This window comes from Callorhinus ursinus, unplaced genomic scaffold (genome assembly GCF_003265705.2).
Source record: "Callorhinus ursinus isolate GAN/ISIS: 27379988/994484 unplaced genomic scaffold, GSC_fseal_2.0 scaffold2, whole genome shotgun sequence".
NCBI classification, from domain to species: Eukaryota; Metazoa; Chordata; class Mammalia; order Carnivora; family Otariidae; genus Callorhinus; species Callorhinus ursinus.
Window position 1 is genome coordinate 12,068,956 of NW_027397064.1, and position 23,008 is coordinate 12,091,963.

General features: G+C 38.9%; 1 protein-coding gene across 8 annotated transcripts in view; it reads left to right on the forward strand.

Moving 5' to 3' along the window:
* The window catches only part of DOCK10 (dedicator of cytokinesis 10), a 262,982-nt gene that overhangs the window by 106,497 nt on the left and 133,477 nt on the right, over positions 1–23,008 (forward strand). For 5 of the 8 annotated variants that reach the window (XM_073877933.1, XM_073877920.1, XM_073877946.1 and 2 more), the window contains exons 2-3: positions 4,075–4,194; positions 16,440–16,529. In XM_073877933.1, coding sequence (XP_073734034.1) covers positions 4,075–4,194; positions 16,440–16,529 — 210 coding nt within the window. The remainder of the gene's footprint in view (positions 1–4,074; positions 4,195–16,439; positions 16,530–23,008) is intronic. The other 3 variants (XM_025890663.2, XM_073877926.1, XM_025890685.2) reach the window with 1 other exon arrangement.

The following is a 23,008-nucleotide window of genomic DNA, read 5'->3' on the forward strand; positions in this document are numbered from 1 at the left end:
AATAGAGTCTCAAAAAAGAATTCCTGGATGAAAAGATAAAAACTTTTTTACTCAACAAATATTTATTGAGTGCCTCCTCTTTGCTCTTTGTACACATTAAATTTACAATTTAAGTGCTTTGAAATCATGACTAGTAGAAATTTAAACTCACAGACTTTACTTAACACCTATGGAATTAGTACTGTGGGTTTGGTGCTATTCTAAAAGTATAACATATATTGTCTCATTTAATCCTATAGCGTAGCTCCTACTGACATGTCCATTTTACAGATTGGAAACTAAGGCACAGAGATTCTAATTAACATGCCCAATATTCCATAGCCCATAAGTGGCAATTCCAGAGCTAGAACCCCAGGAATTCTGGTTCCAGAATACATGTTACACTCTCTGTTCATCTCAGCATAGAACACCTATAATCACACTCTCCCTTTTACTTTGGACTCCCCTAAAATAAGTCTAGGTAGTCTAGGTTATTTCTTAGTTAGATTTTACTTCTATTCTGGAGAAAAGTCTAGGCTGATAATTTAATCATTTAACTTGTCATTGTTACACACTTTCAAATGCCGAGATCCTCAGTTGTCATTTTTTCACCCATTTGATTTTGAATTATAATTATGAAATTAATTCAGATCCTTGCAACAGTATACTATGTCCTCGAAATTTGCATCTTTAGCTAAGACATGTACAATCTGCTCCTTCAAACCAAATCAAACGACTCTTGACAGCCTGGGTTGTTACTAAGATGACAGGTTTACCAACTCTAGGGCTTAGATACTGTGTTGGCATTCCCTGAGAAGTTGTAGAATAAGAAGAAGGGAAGAAAGCATTTGTTTTTGTGACAGGAGCCCATTCTTCTACTCTGATGTTGAATTGGAGGAGAGCTGTGGATTTGGGAAAGTAGATCAAACAAATCTCTCAATATTTATGAGAACAACAGGGCCCGTTACCACTATGGAGCAACACAGCTCCGCTGCATAATAACAGGTACTGGTGGGTGCCTTTTCCCATGCCTGGAGCGATTTTAGAACAGCTAATGAAATTCATTAGTCATTTGAGAGAGAACAAGAGTAAAAAGCACTATAAAAATCCGATCCAATTCAGGATAATTTTGGCACACGCCTTAGCCCAGTTGGTGTATTTCCAAAAGAAAGAGGCACATTAAATTCAGGAGGGAAAACCTAACTGTTCTAAAGCTATAAATCAATGCTACTCAGCTCTCATTTTCACTCAACATCTCTGCAAGGAGCCATAGTGAGAAATTAACTGATTCTACCATGCTCATATACATCTGTCTCTTTGACTGAAACACTGAGCAGACAGCTCTCTTGTTCCAGAGAGAACTACTGGTCACATGACCTGGATCCTCACCATCACAGATGCATAAAGCATTCCTGCCAAACACCGCCAAATCCCAGGCCCTAGGTGCTACAGAATGTGTCATTGTTATTTTTGCTTTTAAACCTCATATCCACAAAATTATGAAACACTGGATGTCTTGAATGCTGCACCTTGACCAACACATTCCCTGGAAAGACATAACTTTACTAAGCTATCCCTCAGAAGTCAAAAAATTAATGCATTATTTGAGGCATCCCTGCTAGGTTCTGCTGCCCTGTGTCAAAATAACCTCAGGGCAACATTTAAACAGGAAAGGTTTAATAAATGTCATCCATTGATTGGCTGATATGTCCTAGCCCGAAATGAATTAATAAAAATATACCTTCCAACAGATGTTTACAGGCTATGCCTTTTATTAAGTGTATCAAGGAGAGTTGGGGATTTAATTTTTCTATGGTGTTATTAATACCCTGTGACTTGCAAGCTCTGATTTTCCTACTGTACTAATTGAGGTGGGGCTAATTCTAGGTGGAGTGTGGGCCCCTGTGAAACATCTTCTTCGAAGGTCTTGTCTCCAGCTTGATATTACTGCTCACATTTGCAACTAAGGGAGATAAAATTAAAAGGATGGTGAGAAGAGGATGGGAAAAGGCCCCCTAAAACATCTTATGTCATTTGCTTTTAAACCCATAAATTGCAACACACTAATCTCAAAATCCTGTTCATATCAACGTGAGGACGGGGAAAAGAGAGAACATATTAGTAGTTACATCATGGGCTGTTGGTATGAGTGCTGAAGGGTGTCACCATCCTTAAGCAAGAGAACCAGTGAGGGAAAGGGGCATAACCAACCAAATCTATGGTTCATTTGCTACACTTCATGCACAAACACAATATAAAAAGGAGAAAAAAAAAAGAGGTTCCCAAATAAACCACATGTTTCAGACTTGAAGGTCTGAAGGAGCAGTATGTGATGTTCCAGGGTAAGAGATCCTAGAGATGGAACACTGTGGTCCGTAGCTGAGCTCCAGTGAGTCGTGGCTACTTAAAGACATTGAAAGCCAACGAAAAATAAACTAAAATAAAGCCAAATCTAACATCTGGAGCCTGCATTTGCCTCTTGAGCCATCAATTTGTGGTCCTTGAGATTAACATTGGCCTGGGAAAATAGGGAATTGGAACTTAAAATAAGTCTACATAGAATAATCATGTCAAAAGGCAGGAATTCTAGGACTTTTTTTTTAATTGCCTAAATCTTGCCATAGTGTCTCTGCGTCTTCTGCAAACTAGTGAACATTTCACACGGGTCTTTCACTAAAGAGGTTGTGCTGGACAACTAAACATCTTTTCTCCCAATATTACATGGAGTCCTCTGTTTTTATTTGCTAAATCTGGCAGTCTTACTTGACGGACCCCTCCAGAGAGAGTATTCACCTTACATTGTCTTAGTTCACTTAAGCATTTGTAAAATGGGTTTGTTCTGTTTCATTTTAATGCCAAAAGTGCATGGAAATCCTTGTTGGCAGTCCACGGTGTCACATCTTATTTTTGGTTTTGTTTGTATTTAGGAAAAATATTGACTGCTACTTTGAGGAGTCAATTAGAAATTATTAAAATTTTTTGGTGTAAGTTTCTGGGGCCTCACCAGCAGAGAGCTTCCAAAGAAGGCCTGAGAAATCAAAACTAAACTTCTGTGCTTTGCAGACTGGGCAGGGGTGAGGTCGATAGGAAACTGTTGATGTCATTGACGTGCTAGAGAAAAAAAACTTTTTCCACTTATGAGATTCCCCTTAGCATCCGAAGTTCATGGTGACCACTCCAGCTTCTGAGAGCCCCCAAATAATCTCAAAAACCATCCTTTTTCATTTACGTTGTACAAAGACTTTATCAAAGGGCTAGGGAACTCAAGACTGTGCCCTTGGTTTTCTGTTTTGTAATGTTTTGTTCTTTATTTGGGGACCCATTCTTCTCACATGTTTGCTGTAAATGCATCAACCCTGTAATGTGACAATCACACCTTTTTCCCCACTGACATTCATCATTTGGTGCTATAGGCCATTTCTTCGAGGGAAGTGCCTCTCCCCTTGGCTTCAGGATTTTAAAGCCATGTTGTTATCTGGCTAATTTTCCAGACTCTTCTCCATTTTCACCACACTGCATCCATAATAGTTGCGTTTTTCTGTTCTGTTAGAGAATTACCCAGCTTCTCTCTGTTGTGTCAAAGAGGCTGAGAGCCAAGCAATTAATCCTGACACAGGATCCATGCTTCAGTGACAACGAAGACAACCCGTGATACTTTGCTTGCTAATAGGGAGCCAACATTTTAAAATAGAGCCAAGTAAACCTCACAAGGAAGGATCTAATTCAGCAAAACTGATGATAATCATAATACTATAGCAAGCAAGCAGAGGACGTTTCTTCAAATTGACAGGGATAAGGTTTACGTGATTCAATGGATGTGTTTGGCTGAATAGCATGAGCTTTGGGAGCTCAGTGAGAACAGCTTGAATCACTGAGCAAGATGTGAAGTATTTCAAGATCTTCTCATATTATTTCAGATTTGGAAATAATAGTTATGTGGCTTTGCCCTAAATGCCTGGAGTCTCTGTGACTCCATTGGAAGGCCTGCATCATGTCAAAGCCTTGGTAATGCTAAGAGGTGAAATCCAACCAGGCGTTGAGAAGAAACAAAATTATGTGTGTTGGTGGTTAATATCATATTTTCTTTTTCCACAGCAGGAAAAGCCCAGGCTCCTTGAGCCTTTGGATTATGAAACTGTCATTGAAGAACTTGAAAAGACCTATCGGAATGATCCCCTTCGAGATCTTCTGTTCTTCCCCAGTGACGACTTTTCAGTAAGTGTTATCTTTCCAAGCCATCTAAGTTCGAGAAGGCCTCATTGGTGATAGAAGATCCTCCCAAATTGGGTCGCTGTCTTCCCTTATAGATTCAGGTTGTGCACCACGCTTTCCTGTGGCCACCCTACATCACAGTCACTGCAATGGGAAGCCACATCCACCCATAGAGAATGGCCAACGTCCTCTGACAGCTGAAAGTACCACAGTGGCCTTTTGGGACAGGAGATGCCCAGGGTGCAGCCTGGTTCCAGGTAGTACCGGTGTCCCCACCAATGGCTACATTTCTAACTGATGCCTTACCTAGCCTCACAGAGCATTTCTTCCCTCGCGCATTTCTAACTGAAAGCTTCTGAGCAACCGAAACCAACCAAAGGCAGAGGCAGGAATCTCTTGGCACAGAACGTGCAATTCTTAAAAATCACCCTTAATCTTGGCTGTCCTTTTGTAAGGAATTGTTGAGGCTTGTGGGCAAAGAAATGTAGGCCAGCACATCTTCATGGAAGGATTTATGATCTGAAGACAGTACTCCCTGGCATGTGAAATGCTCCTGAAGGTCGTAGAAAGAATGAATAAAAAAGCAATTCATTGTGGAATTGGAAACAGACGCAGTAAAATTATGGCTGATGAGCACCCGTGTGTCTCCAGCATTCCATTTGTGGTCATCTCAACCATTTTCACATTATTAGGAAATATCTGGGTAAACGGAGATCTCAATGGGCAGATGGTGACCTTTTCTGTTTTTTCCTAAAAGAGGGGTAGTCTTAGACATCATAAATGAGTATCTTAAAGCCGATGAAAAGGCTGCTCCAGGGTAACCCTGGGAAGTAGCCACTGTCCATGGAAACCTCTGCTGAGTTGCTAAGGCCTCATGCTCACGCTTCCACAAACAGCCTCACACTCCTATTCTCTTCTCTTCTCTTACCTTTGGCTTCTGGTTTCTAAAGGTGAATTATTTTCACCTTCCTCCATGGGTTATTAAGAAAGAAGGTATATGGAAGTTCACCATTTTCTGTTCCAAGTATAGAGAACGATGGAAGAGAGGAGATAGACTCGTAGGAAGGAAAAAAGAAACTCTTCTAATTTGTTTTTCACATTTTTAAATGGCTCCTACTTTACTGGTTGACACACTTTAAGAGAGGTTTATCTCATGCAGAAATGTCATTTCCGTGGTTGGACCACGAGGGCTTGAACTGCAAGCGTAAGTTGAGCCACACTTTTTTTTTTATTTCCACATCCTCACTTTCTTTCAGACTGAAGGTAAACCTTTATGAACAGACTCTTTCTGTCAAACAGTGCAAAAATTCTTGAAACTTGGAGACCTTTTCTTCTAGCACTATTGTCCAGAAATATGACAAAAGCTACTCCAAATTCCCCCAGCTCCAGAAGAAAGTAGAGGCATGCAGAAGGGATGTGACAGTTGCACTGAATTTGAGTTCATTTTTTGGCATCTTTCCACAATCATATAAGTTAAAGATTGTCTGATTACTCCAGGACCTTTGCCATCCTTAATGGAGTAAACAGAGCATATGATAGCATACATACTTCCTTATTTTCCAGTAAATACACTGAATTCTTTCCTCCTGTGCTTTGCTGAAAACTCTTCTGTGGCCACCCGCATTGCCTTCAAAATGAAGGGCAAACACCTTAGCATTGCTCAAGAGTATTTCCAAAATCTAGTCCTTGTCCATCTCAAGGTCATAGTCTTCCTCCCCCACCCAACCCCCAACACTGTCATCACAGGCACCTTCATTCCCAATGGGTAAAATACTAGCACAACCCTCAATATAACATTATCTCACCCCTCAGACCATTTCCTTCCTTTATTCATTCACCAAATATATAAAATATACTAATGACTGTTAGGCATTAGTCTCAGACTGGGGAAGAAAGCAGCAGTGATTAGACAGAAACTGCCTGGTTTTAATGAAGCTTACCTTTCAGTCAGATGAATCAGGCAAAAATAAGAAAACAAGCTAATTAACCAGGTAATTAGGATAATGAAAATAAAGATATGAAACAGGGCCAGCTCATAGAAAAGAGGTGACATTTGAACTAAGTTCGGGATTCCCAAGGAAGACCAACCATGCTAAAACCTGAGGAAGGATGGAGTGTCTCGGGCTGAAGGAAGCTGCCACAAAGGCCCTGGACAGCTCTGGACAGAGAGACGGGTCAGAGATGAGGTCTGGCAAGGGCAAGATGAGGCACTTGCATCTTATTCCAAATACAAGTAGCAAGCGGCAAGTCACCAAACTGTTCTGAGAAGGAGAAAAACTGACGTGGTGTATGTTATTGAAAACTCATCTGGCCTCTGCATGGAGAACATAAAACAGGGTGTTGGAGGAAGCTAGGAGTCCAGCTGGGAAAGTAGCTCCCAATTAGCAGGTGCTCAAGAGATATCGGATGCCACCTAGTCCTTATTATCAGAAAGTGTCATATCATACAGACAGCTAAATTGTCATGTGTATCAAACATGTGATAAAAAAAAGCTTTCGATATTATTACCACATGAAATTGTCAGTTTTTGAACAAAATTTGAATAGACTGTTTTCCCTTTTTTCTCCTCTACAGAGTAAGGGTTGGCAAGCCATGGCCCATGGGTGGCCTGCTGCCTATTTTTATCTGTCCCAGGAACCAAGAATGATTTTTATGTGGTTTTTTTTTATACTACCTTGTTTTATTTTCTACACAGAACTGGGTAAATCATTGAAGGAAAAAAAAGAATATTTTGTAACCCATGAAAATTATATGAAATCAGGTTTTGGTATCTACAAATAAAGTTTTATTTGAACACAGTGATGCCCATTCCTTTACCTGCTGTCTGTGGCTGCTTTCATGACACACCACATGAATGCAGCAGAGATGGAGGGCTCTAAAATATTTACAGTCTGACCCTTTACAGAAAAAGGTGGGGCAGCCCTGCCATCACGAATGACACTGGGTTCATTTTGGGGGCTTTTCATCTCCCTCTGTGTGGAGTAAAGACCCTTCCTTAAACACCCTCTGCCACTGTCTGCTACATCCACAGCCCATGTCTCCTGTCATGGGTGTTGCTCACCAACAGGAAGCCCCCTGTTCTCCTGGCTAGAGTATCATTTCCCAGGCTCAATTTTGAGCAATGGGTAAGGATTCTCTGGGATGTGGGTGGACAGTCTCTGCTCACCCAGTGGGAAATGATAATAGAATGACCACCCCATCCCCGGGGCATCACAGAATGGAAGGAGGGGAGCAGCTCCAAACCTCCCACCCTCCCTCCAAACGCCCCGAGCCTGATTGTGCCCTACGGATGAGAGAATCCAACTCACTTCCATGTTTCCATGTTACCAAGCAACCCCACTTGAGGCAGACATGATTCATTACTGAGTTTGTTTAATCAATATTTATTCAGCACCCACGAGGTGCTGAATATAGAACAGCACTTCCCAGACAAGTGAGGCCAACAAGAAAAACAAAAGCCCTGTATTTAAGGAGTGTGTGCCCTAATAAGGATGAAAAATAAAGTTGATTAAGAATCCTGGCTTCTTATGGTTAAGACATATCAAGAAACAGGGGCTTCAACTGCCATTTGATACACCTTAAGGGAGATTATTTTTTACCAAGACAGGATTCCTGCAGTGTTTCTCCCTATTCACCCTGCTGACCCAAACCACCACATCTTTTTTTGCCTAGATCCCCAAAAGTAGCCTTTAACCAGTCTTCTTGCTTCCTTCTTTGCCCTCATTTAAAAGAAACTTTAGAAATACAAATCAGACAATGAATGCTACAGCTCTAGTTAAAACTTTTCAGTGGTTGCCCATTGTCTTTGGTGTCAAAACCAGCTTCTTGCCATTGTCCCCATCACCTGGTTCTGCATGACCTCAGAGCCTTTATCTCCTTGCCCTGTTTCTCTTGGTCATTGCATGGATACCTAACATTCTCTCTGGTTCCCTGAATTTGCCAAGCTCGTCCCCTCTGTCAGGACCAGTCTGCTCTCTTGCACAACAGGTCCCTGTTTTTCATTCATAATTCAGTTCAAATGCTCCCTCTCCAAAGAAGCATCCATGACTCCAACCACACTGTGTCCCTCTATGACCCCACCCTGTTTTCTTCTCTTTCTAGCCCTGTCACTACCTAGAAAGACCTCAGTTTGCTTTTTCTCTCCTCTGTCACTCGTTCTTCACCATGAGGGTGTACCCTTGAGCAGGGCGGGGATGTGTTCCGTTTTGATCATTGGGAGGCCCCCCCCAGACACTAGAGTGGCACTTGGCACAAGGCAGGTGGAAAAATGAACACTTATTTCCTGAATTATCTTTCAGAAACATGTAGGTTATTATTTTAGAACATAACTTTAATCCTTTGAGTACCTTTAGGAATGAAAAGTCCATTCCAAAGTGAAATTTAAGTATAAAGAGAATGAAGTAATTGGTTTTGCTTGATGAGGAGGAAAGTGATCATTAATACGATACTTTCCTCTTCGACACAACCCAACATACCACCTTAAGAAAACAGCACTAATAAAAAAAAGAAATAAATAATTTAAAATTTTTTTAAAATTTAAAAATTTAAAAATAGGAGACAGCACTAAGATCATGATCCCCCTTCTCCAGAAGCTCATTCAGCTGTTCTGGCTAAGGAGCTCAACAAAGACTGATTTCCTCTCTGTAATCCTTAATGTACCTGCTTACTGTTACTAGACATGGGAGAAATCACTTTGCATCTGTATTTCAAGTACCCAACGCAACGTCAGGCTTGTGGGCTTTCAGTGAAGATTATGGAACATTGAGTTACAATCGTCTTCTTCCTGGTTAAGGAGCTGGGGTGGAAGCATTTTCCGTTGTCTTGGCACATCCAGTGCGTGGGTCCTGGGAGCAGGCAGTACCATCTTCGGGACCACTTGCATCATAATGAATCCCTAAGAATAAGGAGTCTAGATGCAATTCTTAACTCATTCATTTCTAAAACGTGTGCTACTTCACTCATTGTATTTGCAACTCTTGCTTTTCTCATCTTTCTTTTTGAAGCAGTTAGAAATAGAAACTTAGGACAAAAAAGTAAGGAACTTAGTCACCAAATTGTGGCTTCATAAAATAGGCAAGGAGAGTAAGGAAGGAAAAACAAGAACTAAAGAACAGTTTCAAGGACACACTGAATCATAGTGTTGAGTGGTTCAGTTTGAGAAGAGACTGATTAAAAAAAAAACCAGCAGAACAAAAAATAAGAAAGCCAGAAATGAGTTTCCTGCTGAATAACAGATACAGAAAGCCTGACGTGGAATCACCACTGGACTTACAAAACCTTAAATAAGAAAGTTCAGAGGTCTGCCAGCTAGCACGCTGCGGAAGACCACCCAATCACCTGCATTTCAAGCCGGCCCATGCCAGCAAAACTGCTCTATTTCAACTCAGCTCTATGGCTTACCTTCTGTGAGTTAAGCTGCATATATCAACGGCACCAGTATGAACAAGAAGCAGTGCTTACACATGAAAGGTTATGCTTTTGACACCAGGCAGTGCCATTTTCCAAAGTCAAAAGTCCATGTTGCTTATGGGAAATGGCCTGCTTGAAGAGTTACACAAACTTCTCAAATCCCCTCTTCATCTCAGTCATTCAGAATTAGTGTCTCCAGGTTCCCCAGTGTATCCTGCAGTTTTCATTGGCTCATTATTATTACTGAGTGGATCGTGAATTCTTAACATACCACTGGCTTGTTCTTTCCACAGTATGTTTTTAGCTATAAAAAGCAACTGGTATATGGGGACTTCCAGACTCAACTGCGTGGGTCATTTTGGTGAGAGGAAGCAGAAAGACCTCAATATCTTTTAAATTGAAAAGCAGAAAGGTTCTGAGTCATTTGTGTTTTGTTTTTTTTTGTTTGTTTGTTTGTTTGTTTGTTTCTTCTTCTTGCTTTACCTAACATTTTATAGAACTCTCAACCTCTTTTTAGTCCTTGGCTTCTGAGCCTGAAAAGTAGGCTTTAAGTGGCCCACAGTGTTCATGCAAGAACATTGTAATTGCAATTTAAAAGCTAAGTGATAGTCTTTGTCAAACTAGGTTATTTCTAAGTTCTAATATTCCTCTCGTTTAAGCTAATGAGGCTGAGATTTGCAAAGGCTCTTGTTCAAGGATGTGGAGTATCTGTGAGGACAGAAATCAAACACGAGTACCTTGACTTGCTATTTGCGTTTCTGTCTACACAGCATGCTTATGGTCAGCTGCTTCTTAGAAAAATAAGATGTACAATTAGGGGAAATATTAACTCCTTGAATCCCACAATCGATACCATCAGAAAATTGATATGGTAGTGAAGAATTCTAGAGTGCTTATTTCAGTTGAGTAAGAATATGTGGGGACTTCTCTGGGCTTGATCGAACTAGGAACATAGAGACGCAAAAAGTGTACATAAAGGCCGGTACATAAATATTCATAGCAGCATTATTTCTAAGAGACCAACAGTGCAAATGTCCATCAAATGATGAATGAATAAATATAATGTGGTCTATCCACATGATGGAATATTATTCAGTCATAAAAAAAAAGAATGAAATACTGATTCATTCTACAACATGGACGAAACCTGAAACCACTATGCTAAACTCAAGAAGCCAGTCACAGAAGACCACATATGGTATGATCCCAACTGAAATGTCCAGAATAAGCAAATCCATAGATAGGAAGTCAGCAGTTGCCAAAGCCTCAGAAGAAAGAAGAACAGGAAGGAACTGCTAGTAAATATGGAGTTTCTTTTGGGCATGATGAAAATATTCTAAAGTCAAAAAATGATGATGGTTGCACTACCCTGTGAATATATATAAAACCACTGAATTCTACACTTTAAAAGGGTGAACTTTATGGCATGTCAATTGTGTCCTAAGAGCACTGTTATTTTTTAAGAAGGGATTTTTCTAGGCATTAAGATAAGGGTAATATAAATGGTCAGAGATAGGGTGCAAAAAATCATAATACACGTCTATATTCAAGTACTTCATTCTTTAAAAGGAATAAAGAAGTATACCAAAGAAACAAGAACATGGGAAAACATTTCATTTATTGTTATCTTTTATTCCCAAAGAGGATCTAATGAGGCTTCCTTATATACCAGCAATGCATACACTGAATTAATTATACACACACACTGAATTAATCACTAGCAGAGCTTTTGGATCTAAAATATTCCAGAGTGAAGCTGCAGACTTCATGTATGATACAGACAGTACATTTCACAGTTCAGAGAAGAGAAAATGTACGTTGGATGAATTAGAAAAGATTTTCAAAAGGAGCTGGTACCTATACTAAGCCTGAGGTTAGGAAAGAACAGGGAAAGGCAAGAACTTTTCTGAGAGGAGGAGGAGCATGGGTAAGGCTCGTGCAGGAATGAGCCCAGCGTGGAAGAAGGAATGTGAGCAGCCATATGGAAAGATGTGGGGCAGGCTGGATGTAAGCGGGTTGGCTGGTGTCTTAGGCCATTGCTCGTCACGGGGCCATGTCCACAGGCCTCACACCAAGCAGGCTTCTTCTCTGTGCCTCCCTGGAAAGTGAGCTAAGACCACAGCCTCTGAGCACTTGCCAAGGGAAGGTGCAATAAGTATATTGTTGGAGCACTGTGCTCTATGAATGTTCACATTTCCCCATATGTAAAATGTATCCTCTTTAGAGGAGGCGAGACACATTTTGAAGCCTAGAAAATGAATCACAAAAAAAAAAAAATGAAATGACTTGCTCAGTGGTTTACCAATCCAAGAGTAAAAATCCTTAAACCAGGTCCCCGAACTTCCCTACTTATATTCTTATTTTATTTTACTTTATTTTACTTATTTATTTGAGAGAGAAAGAGAGAGAGCAGGGTGGAGGGGCAGAGGGGAGAGAGTCTTAAACAGACTTCGCACTGAGCGTGGAGCCCAACATGGGGCTCCACACAGGGCTGATCTCACAACCCTGGGATCATGACCTGAGCCAAAATCAAGAGTCAGACAATTAGCCAACTGTGCCACCCAGGTGCCCCCTTACTTATCTTCTTAAATACTGTGATAGATAAGTCCCAGTGCTTGACTTGGATGGATGATGACAACTGTCCAATTATGGTCAACTGCTCGATTTTTGTGCATTTCCTGTACACTTTAAGTTCAGCAAAACAAGAAGGACCTTCCACTTAAAGCACAGTGAATAAGTTAACAGAGATAAAAGATACAGCATAGGGAATATAATCAATGGTATTGTAATAGTGTGGTATGGTGACAAATGGTAGCTATGGTGAGCATAGCATAACATATAGAGTTGTCAAATCACTATATTATACACCTGAAACTAATGTGACATTATGCATCAACTACCTCAAATTTAAAAAAAAATAATAATAAATGAATGAATGCATAAAGAGGAAATTATTGCGAGGGTAAGCACAACGAAGGTATTAAAGTGATATTCTCGTGTACTTAAAAAAATAAAACAAAATCACAACAATACTCTTCGGAATGTGATAAAAAGTGTTTTTCAAGCAATTAATGCAGTGTTAAGTGTCTACTCTACTAGAATATAAGGCCACATCAGTGTCTTAACCTGAAAAATTTGGTGAAGACCACTTTTAAACACATGCTTAGGTTGGAATTGATCCACAAAAAATTTGTTAATAGTCTTAACTATAAGGCTTGTTGAATTCTCCAGCTTCAGACTGATTGATGACTATAAACACCATCATTTTTGTCCTTTTTAAGCAGTTGAGATCTACAGCACTGTCAAAGGAGGCTTTTGCTCAGCCCCGGGGATAGGAAAAGCAGCCCTTTTCTTAAGACTTCGACCAGTGGCCTTTGGCCAATTGAGAAATGGCCGTGATGTGCTTGGAATGAAGTCTTCTGTGGTCACTTCAGCCAGCAGAATGGTGGCTGTGTCAAAGCCACAGAGACTACCCACAAAAGGGTGGAAGGAACCAGAAAGTGACAGGGCAGTAGTTGAAGATGTCTGAGTATCATGGACCTGAAATTGCAAACACAGGCCTGCGTGGTTCGTTTCATAAATAGAATGACAGTTTTTATTTCCAAATGCCTAATCTCTGGACAGTAGGCCCCTTATAAAATTCTACCCCCTAAAGAGGAGCTTGGCCGAGTTCCAGTGCTGTCTCGGATCCGTTTCATGCAACTGAGCTCTACTAATTGTCGACCAGAAGGTTTGTAAAAGAGAACAGGAAGTCTGCTGTGGCCAAGGCAATTTCTAGTGGTCTGAAAGCATCAAATTCTCAGAAAAGAAGTTCTTCGTAACCATATTAATACCCGTAACAAATATGACTGCATACTTCTCTTCTTATTTGATCAATTTATCTTTGCTTCAGTGGAGACACATTGAAGAAAGAAAACATGAGTGGAAGGGTCACAATTCTTAAAGTTGAAACTTTATGGAGGCCTTCTGCTTTTTCAGCCAAATTCTCCAGTAGCACAGCAAAATACAACTGAGATCAGTAGCATGTCATAGGCATTCATTATACATGTATGCCTTTTCTTGTGCCTTGTGTATTATGTGCAAATGGGAAATAATGCAACTTGTAAAATAATGTTTTAGATTTATCACATGGTTACATGAGGGTGATTCAGACTCAGTTGTCTTATTTTAAGAGTCAACATCATTTCATAACCAGAGGTCACCAGGAATCACCCCTAGCCATTATACACGTGGTTATACACACAATTCGTTTTTATAAGCTCCAACCTGAATGAATTTCCAATCTCATACATTGCATATGTATTATGCATTTGGGGCTCTATTTTTACTGTATGACATTCATGTATCAAGTGGCTATGTGATTATTATTACTGGAAACCTGAGTCCAGATACCGGAAGCTTACCATTAAGGAAAAAAAAAATTTCTTAAACCAACTCAGTCTTCAACTGATGGTATTATACCACAGAGCCATGATCTTAGTGGAGCACTAGGTATAGCTACTGAAGAAGTTTACATTTGAGTCATGCTACTCTACTCTCCATCAGACGTAGAGTATTTTAGAGCAACTATTATTTTTTAGAAAGCAAGGAAACAATAGGAGACTGCGCAGGATAATGAGAAAGAGGAATGATATTTTTATATAAAAATGTATTATAAAATAATGGCTGAAATATATAAAACTGTCTTAATAAGAAAAAATCCCTAATCTTGCCAGTAGATTATAATATGTGATGTTCCCTGGAAACACCAAGCAGGTTGACACTGTGTATCTGAGAATTATCTATCCAAACAGGAAACAAATTCTCCCCAGATAATTGAAATCCAAGAAGAATCTCCAAAACTCAATTTTAGCATGGATTTTAATCTTTTACTTCACACTTTCAATAGAGTTTATAACTGTTCATCTTCTAACAGAGTGTACAACATAAAAGAAGCAAGTTGAAAGAGGCAATTCAAAAGGAATCAAAAATGTAAAATCTAAATAATATGTCCTAAATTGGTTCTATCATACTTGACGTAGGTGTATCTACACTTGACTTGCATTAATAGCCATGGCCTTGTAGCACTTCCAGACTGTGTTCACAGAACTGCAGTGAAATCCACGGATCAAGGGAACTCAGTCTACAGCTGCGTTTTAGGATGGGCATTGATTTTTATCATATGATGTATCTATACATCCAAATGACATATCTAGAACTTAGTTTTCTCATTATTTTTATACATACATATGATGTATCTAGAACTTAGTTTTCTCATTATGTTTTATCCTCTGATTTTGTCAGATTCACATGACATTCTTCCTCTTTCACAGTATCTAAACCCCATGCTCCAAAATATGCACATGCAGGCGCACACATGCGCGTGCGCGCACACACACACACACGTGCTCACACATACCACACACACACACTTACACTACACATACTTACACACACACCATCGTGCATCATCACATACCCACGCACACATACTCACAGACACTCCTGCAATATACCTAATCATGTATGCTTATGCAGACACACACACACACGCACGCACGCATAGAACCCACATATCCATACTCACACACACTCAACACACTTAACAAATATTTAAATACCCAACTAGACACTGAGGTTATAGTAGGGAACAAAAGAGACCCAGGTTCTTGCCTCAGGGAGCTTATATCAAGAGTGAAGCAAAAAGGCAATTTGAAGAAAACATGAGTCTCGAACTGAAAGAAAAGATCTGATGCTGCCGTTGGTGGTGATCTTGTCCCAGCTCTGTGACCTCAGAAGACCAAATGCCCTCAGCCCCTTCCCTATCCATCTTCTCCAAAACTTAGAAGGGGTTTTGAGATTCTCATCTATTTCCTTAATTAGTCGAGAAAAAGTGTCCTTCATCTAGAACAATTCAAATGAACTTTAGTTTGTGCTTTAGAAACTCTAATGAATCATTTGTGGATTTGGGGATATGCAAAGGAAAAGACCCCAAATGTTGGTGCCATGTATGTTAACAGACTCATCACCCCAGGGCCCCTGGAGCCACCAAGTAGTACAGATCAAGAAAGCTGGGGGCTGGTGAGGGAAAGCTACCGTTTTTAGGGTGTCCCACACTCCCCCCAGCTTGATGGAACTGAAGACTCTCTCTATGTCAAATAAAGAAGAAACAATCTATGAAATTCTGTTTTAGATGTTTTATTTTAAGATCTTTTATACTTTTAACTTATATCTATTCATTTAACGCAGAGTTGTTTGTTGAGCACTGAAGTTGAAAACATTTTGTTTATTTTAACAGAAGTAATGACACCAAAAGCGTAAGTTATTTTTTTCTTCAAGATCCAGGTTTACTGAACTCCCTTGCTTTCCTCCCACCCCTAAAATTGTGGCTGTGCACACACACACACACACACACACACACGCACGCACGCATGCACACACACACATACACTCAGAGCTTCTAAAAAGGATTAACTTTACCTTGTGGATCTTCAAGAAATTATTTACAATATGATTAAAATCATGATGCTTTTGTAAGTTTTCTCCTTCACCTCAAATTTATTTTAGGAGCACAATAACAAAAAATAGAATAGAAGTAAGCTAGTCTAAACATATAGATGGCCCAAGTGTTGTCTTCTGCAGTGAAATGAAACAGCCTCAGATGATGAACTTCACTGATGGAGAGTAACATTGGTGAGCTGTCAGAGAGTTGGCTCTTCTCTCCTAGAGAATGAAAGTTTCTCTGTCTTCTTTTACTGTTAGATGCTAAGATCTAAGGCATTTTTTTTTTTTTTTGGTATGGTGGGCTGCTCAATGCTTCTAAGTTGAAGAACATAATTTCTTTTTATCGTTCTTCCCAGACGGCCACGGTCTCTTGGGATATCCGGACATTGTACTCCACGGTACCTGAAGATGCAGAGCACAAAGCAGAAAATTTACTGGTGAAAGAGGTAAATGTGTGCTTCTAGTCCTTTATAACGTTTTGTTTTCCCCTGGTGGTGCTCAATACAACTTCCTATTACTATTGTCTTCCTCTATTTTTCAGTAGAGAATTCCAGATGCTATGATTGATTGATGTCTTTCAGCAGGCATCACCTGTAGATTCTTTGCATTTTCCTGCTAATCAATTTTTCATTATCTGGTGACTCTTCAGGTTTTGGACTTTCTTTGCTTTTGCTTTTACATCCCTTAAAATCCTCACATTGAGGAGCATTTCTGTGTTCTTAATGGAAAGATTTGATTTTATTTTGTTTACCTAGACTGAGTTGTTGGCAAGGCCACAGGATGGGAGAATTTTGGATAACAGAGTTTCTATTTTAAGAGATAAATTTTCGGGGCGCCTGGGTGGCTCAGTCAGCCAAGTGTCTGCCTTTGGCTCAGGTCATGATCCCGGGGTCCTGGGATCAAGCCCCGCTTTGGGCTCCCTGCTTCTCCCTCTCCCTTGTCCCCTGCTCTTACTCTTTCTCGCTATTTCTCTCTCTGTCTCTCTCCTTCACAAATAAATCAATAAAATCTTTAGAAAAAGAGAGAGAGATACATTTTTTCAATACTAACTATGAAAATAGTTCATGGTAAATCCCTGCAGCTATGATAAAAATCTGTTATTCTAGCATTTGCTTGCATTCATATGGTAAAGAGAGACCTACAAAACTGCTGCTTCTTCTAACCAAACCTAGGATGCTTTAGGGCAGCTACTTAGAAGATGCTTCTGGAGTGAATAAATGAAGCTAGTCCTTCCTTTACAGAAAATGCATTGGGAAAATTCAGCACAGGTCAATCAAACTGAATCCTGAGAGAAAATGGTGTATCCCATTTAGGATTTAATTAAAGCTACATTCCATAGCAAAACCCTTTCTTAGCTCTTAAACACATGTGCATGAATATAAGCTAGCTTTCTTAGCATGCGTATTAATATCAATCTGTATTAATCATACATGCTTTATATTATACACTTCAGTCCAAGTCTTTTGCCATTAATTTACGGGTCTTTTTCTTTTTCCAATTCAGTATTTTTTGCCCAAAGTTCACATTAACTTACTGCCTTCTAAGGAGTTAAAAAAAAGGAAAAAGTACAGGTCCAGATAACATCAGGATATCTGGGTGTACTATTTTCATATTTACTGATAAAAGTAATAAATGTGACATCAGCACCATAATGTTTTGTTTACAGTCACCTTAGAGGAAGTTTTCATATCTGGTAGGGCATCACAGTTTAAAAAAGAGTTGGCAAATCATTTTTTACACAAAAAATATCAGAACCGGTGAGACAAGGTCTACAAAAGTTCTTACGTAAATATGTAAATAGGTGTTAACTTAGGTAAGGATTTGAAACGTTTATGATATTGAATTCATAACTGGGACTATTTAACCAGTTCTTCCTCAGTTTTTTTTCCCTGAAATACTGCACTTTTATATAAAGGTCTTTAACTTGTTGTTAAATTTATTTCTTTATAGTTTATAAATTTATTTCTTTGTAGTACTTTATACTTTTGTTGCAAATGTGAGAATTTTTTTAAAGATTTTATTTATTTATTTGAGATAGGGAGAGCACCGCATGAGAGAAAGAGAGATCATGAGCAGGGTGGAAGGGTAGAGGAAGAAGCAGACCCCGCCATTGAGCAGGGACCCCGATGCAGGACCCTATCCCAGGGCCTGAGATCATGACCTGAGCCAAAGGCAGATATTTAACCGACTGAGCCACCCAGGCACCCGCAAATGTGAGAATTTTTTTAAAACAAATTATTTTTCTTACTGTTCATTGCTGATATTTTTGAAAATATATTGACTTTTGAATATGTATACTAGCTCACTAAACTTCCTTATCCAAATAGTTCTTTTGTAATGTTAATTTTTGTTTTCCTTTTTACTTTATTTTTTTGCAGTTAGAGAGACACCACTTCTGGTTCTTATTTGATTTTTAAGTATGTATCATATCATCTGCAAACAATTAAAATTTTCTTTGTTCCTGCCTTGTTTTATTATCTGATATCTCTGAAACGGTGTTGAATTATAATGCTCATATTGGACATCCTGTCTTAATTTTTATTTTAGAGGAAGGCCTTTAGCATCTTTGATGTTTTATGAAATTTGGTGTTATGACAGTTTCTGGCATAAAAGAAATGTCTAAGAAGGATCTTCCTTGGTCCCTTTAAGTGCTTCTAAAGATTGGCTACCCTATGGTATGAAATCCATATGCAGTCTTTTGGTATAATAGCTTTACCACTTGAATTCAGCTCAGGAATAAAATTAACAGGTTTCTGTCCTGTGGACCTATATTTGTATTTCTGGTGTAAACTTCCTTGTTCCAATTGTATTATTACCTTAACACTCTACTCCATTCGAATCGCTAATATTTTATTTCATACTTTCGAATTTATATTCCTGAGTGAAATTGGCTCTAGTTTTCTTCCTCACTTTGGTATTAGACAAGTACTAGCTCTAAAAAATTGTGACACTCTCCAGATTTTTCTATCTTCTGGAATAAGAAAATAAGTGAAGTGAAACAGAGTATCTAGAAATATATCCAAGTAAATATGGCTACTTAATAAATGACAAACATGGCATTTCAAATTCTCAGATATCTCTCAAGGGTAGGTAATTTCAAAAATACCACTTGGTTATTCATTCTGTATGAAAATAAAGTTCTATCTCACATTAAGACAAAAATCAATTTCAGGTCAATAAAAACAATTTTAATTTTAAAAACAAAAAGATTAAAACTATAGGAGAACATTTTTAATCAGAAATTTAAGGGAAATGGACAGATTTAAGCAACTAAAAATCTTTTATATGATGAGGGGTGCCATAAATAAAACCAAAAGGAAATATTTAATCAGAGCATTTATTTGCAACTTATTATATCTTTTTGCCACACATACACATACTCTTAATTTTCAAAATCCTACAAATTAACAAGAAGAAGATAAATAACCCAAGAAAATATGAGCAAAAGACAGGAGCAGACAGTTCAAAAAGAGGAAATGCAGTTGGCCAAGGGGCACACAAAGTTGCCAACATTTACTTAGAGTCAGGAAAATATAAATTAAAACAAAAATTATGTATAATACTTGTATGAAGAATTTTAAGATGAATATTATTTAGTGACAGTGGGAATATAGGAAATAAACATTATCACACAGTGTTGGTAATATTTGCATGTCTGTAACCTTTTGAAATGTAATTCCAGTGTATCTTTTAAGTAGTACATATAAATGTGTAACATGCGTATTATTGAAAAAAACACTAGAGCATAAAAATATAATTACAAGCATGAGTATTGCCACACTGAACAATTTGTAATATCACTTGATAAGGGTGGAATTGAATAAAATTTGGCACATTTGTATTTTATAATAATATATAACCAATAAAAATGACATATTTAAATGTATTAACTGGGATGCCCATGATACGTTGTTAAGAGAAAGAAGTAAGTTGCATAATATATAGTGTGTTAGCTTGAAGGTATAAAACCTATAAATATATACATAAATATGGCTTATTTATATAAGGCTAGAAAAGTATTAAAATCTGTATAATAAACTTATAACATTGGTGATGTCACAAGTTTGGGATTGTAAGGGGAAGGGAGACATTGGTGTTCAGTTTATATGTTCCGTATTGTTGTGTTACAAATGTATTTTTGTAATTAAAAAAATATTTTGGAAAAAATTAGTTCGAATATATCTTAAAATGCTGCCAGCATTGGAAGAAACCCAAGTCTCTCTCCTAAAATTTTCTTTAAAGTTAAAATCTAACTTTATTCTTTGAGTCATTAGTTAGTTGCCTTAAAGATTACATCAAATTCTTTTATTATTATTATTATTTTACTTTGATAATGAAAATATCATACAGAATGATCAGAATCCCCCGTGTATTTTGCTTATGATTCCACCTGCTGGGCTTCTCTGTCCCTCACAGAAGCCAATTAAATTCATCCCTTACAGTCCATTCATAACCACTTGTAATAGAACCACTATGGATTTATAAACATTTCCACAATTTTAGGGACTTTTCATTTCATGGTCTTTTTACCTCCTTCTGTGTGCATTGGGTATTTGTCTATTTCTAGGTTTTCAGCAGTCTGCTTTAGGCTGCGAAAAATAGCTCTCACATGAACCAAGGGTTCTTAGCTGTCTTAACTGTTGGTCTCTGGTACCTGAGGCTCTGAGACCTTGGATTTGGTGGCCAGCCTGCTGCAGCCCTTGGCTCTTCACACCTGCTTGTTCTATTATCTGGCATGCCTTCACGGTGGGGCCAGTCAGCTCAAATCCTAAATCTCAGGATGGGTTCAGAAACCCCACCCCCAATCCCTGGATCCAACCACAGTGTCAAGTTTAGCTACTTTCCCAGGGGAAGGGCAACCTAAAAAGCAGACCAGTACAGCACTGGAGACATGTAAAGATATTCTAAGGTTCCTAGAGACCTTTAGTTTTGTTGTTGCTTTCATGAACTTCTGTACCACGACTTCCAATGGCCAGATTGACCCCTGTATTTCCATAGTTTTCTGAGAACGTCAACTTCGGGGGAGAAGAGATTGACCACAAAATTTGCTTTGTCTTGTTATTTCTTCTGGGGCAAAATTTCTCCCCTTTACCCTTGTTCCTGCCTTTCAGTTGCTTGCAGCCTGGGGTTATTCCTGCTTTTCTCACTTCCACCCTTGGCTTCTCCTCTATCCTAAGAACTGCTCCAAGGAGAAGTCAAGTACAGTGTCTTTTACCTTCGATCCCAGGTATCTGCCCAAAATTTTATGTTGCAAGTCTCAGGACAGAGCATGTGTCTGGGCAACATGAATGAACCTTATGCTTTTCTCAACTGCATGGATCTAAAGTAGAAAAAGGAAAAGAAAAGAAAGAAGAGGAAGCCTGGGAAGAAATTACTTTCTTCCCTGCTAATTTTTCTCTATCACTAGCTGTGAAAACTGCCAGTTTGCTTGGTTTTAAGGATGGGAATAAAGGGAAGCCTGTACTTACAGGATAGGAAGAAAAAAAAAACCCAGTTACAAATATCACATGATAATAATAGAACATGAATAGTCAAGCCTGGAGACAGCAGATAAAAATAAAGGGTCACCAGAGAGCTGGGTTAAGACTGAGAAATGATCCCAGAGAATTATGCTGGCCAGAAGTCTCGACCCCAATAGGTAACAGCAGCTAACCTTTATCGACGACTTTCTTTGTGCCAGATACACTTCTAAGGCCTGTACTTGCAGTGATTATAAACATATGTTGCTGCAGCAGCAATTTGTAATGACGAGGAAACTTTTATAGAAAGATTAAGCGAGTATTCAGCATCACACAGCTGGGACAGATCCAGCGTCCCCACCCTTGCTGTGCAATCACAATGGCCTCTGGCCTCTTAACCATGATGCTAAGTGCCCAGAAGATGCTTTACTACAAGCTGTCCTCCGGAAGGACTACGGCCCTCAGTCTCCTCCCTGACAATCCCACTCATTTTGGCCTGGTAACTCTGATGCATATAGTTAATGACCCACACTTTGAGAAACATTGCTGGGTTTTTGAAACCAGATTAAGCCAGCACTGAAATGAATTCATTGACGTTTTGCAGAAACACGTGTTTCCCTTACAGCCTCTGCATCATTGCATTAAGCAACCTTTGTGGTCCTCTCTGCAATAAGTGCCCTGTAGCTCCCCACGGGGTGGCGAGGACAAATACCGTGGTTGCTAGGCAGTAAACTGGCATGAATCCAATTTAAACACATCCAGTTCAATACTGATTTTGAATCATCTCTCACTTCACTCCACCTTGACAATTCTCAGCTCCTTTTGAAAGGCAGCGAGCTTTCTTTTCTTTTTTTTAATCTGGAATGACTTCATATTTTTAATAGGAGTTTAAATAAAGTGAACAGTCTGTCCCTTTTCTGTTTTATCTGTTATTAATTCTCTTCCCTGTCGATTCACTATAAGTCTAAATATTCCCCGCACAAGAGTATAGGTTTATTTCACTAAAGCACTTCACAAAGTTATGATAAATTATCATCAAGCCATCATTGAGCAACATAGTACATATCCGTATATTTTTTAGCACTCTGTGTAATAGGTCTTACTACCTCACTTTACAGCCTAGAAAACAGGTTCTGAATGATTGATTAACTTGTCCCACTTCACTCAGAGTCGTAATTAAGGCCCTGGTCTCTCTGACCCCCATGCTCCATGTCCTTACCAACTTGGCTACCTCTGACCCTTTGAGAAATTCCTTTAAACCATGCATTTAACAGCCTGACCTGATGAGGGTATTTCCACTGTTCACAAGGGAATATGTCCTTCCTTTTGATACACATTTAACTTTTTCTGCCTCCGTTTCTTTATCTTTAAATAAGCACATTAATAATTCTAATACTGTGTTCTAAAAATAAATACAGAAATGATATGAAAACACTTGGAGAATAACAACTGGGGAGCAGCGTCTT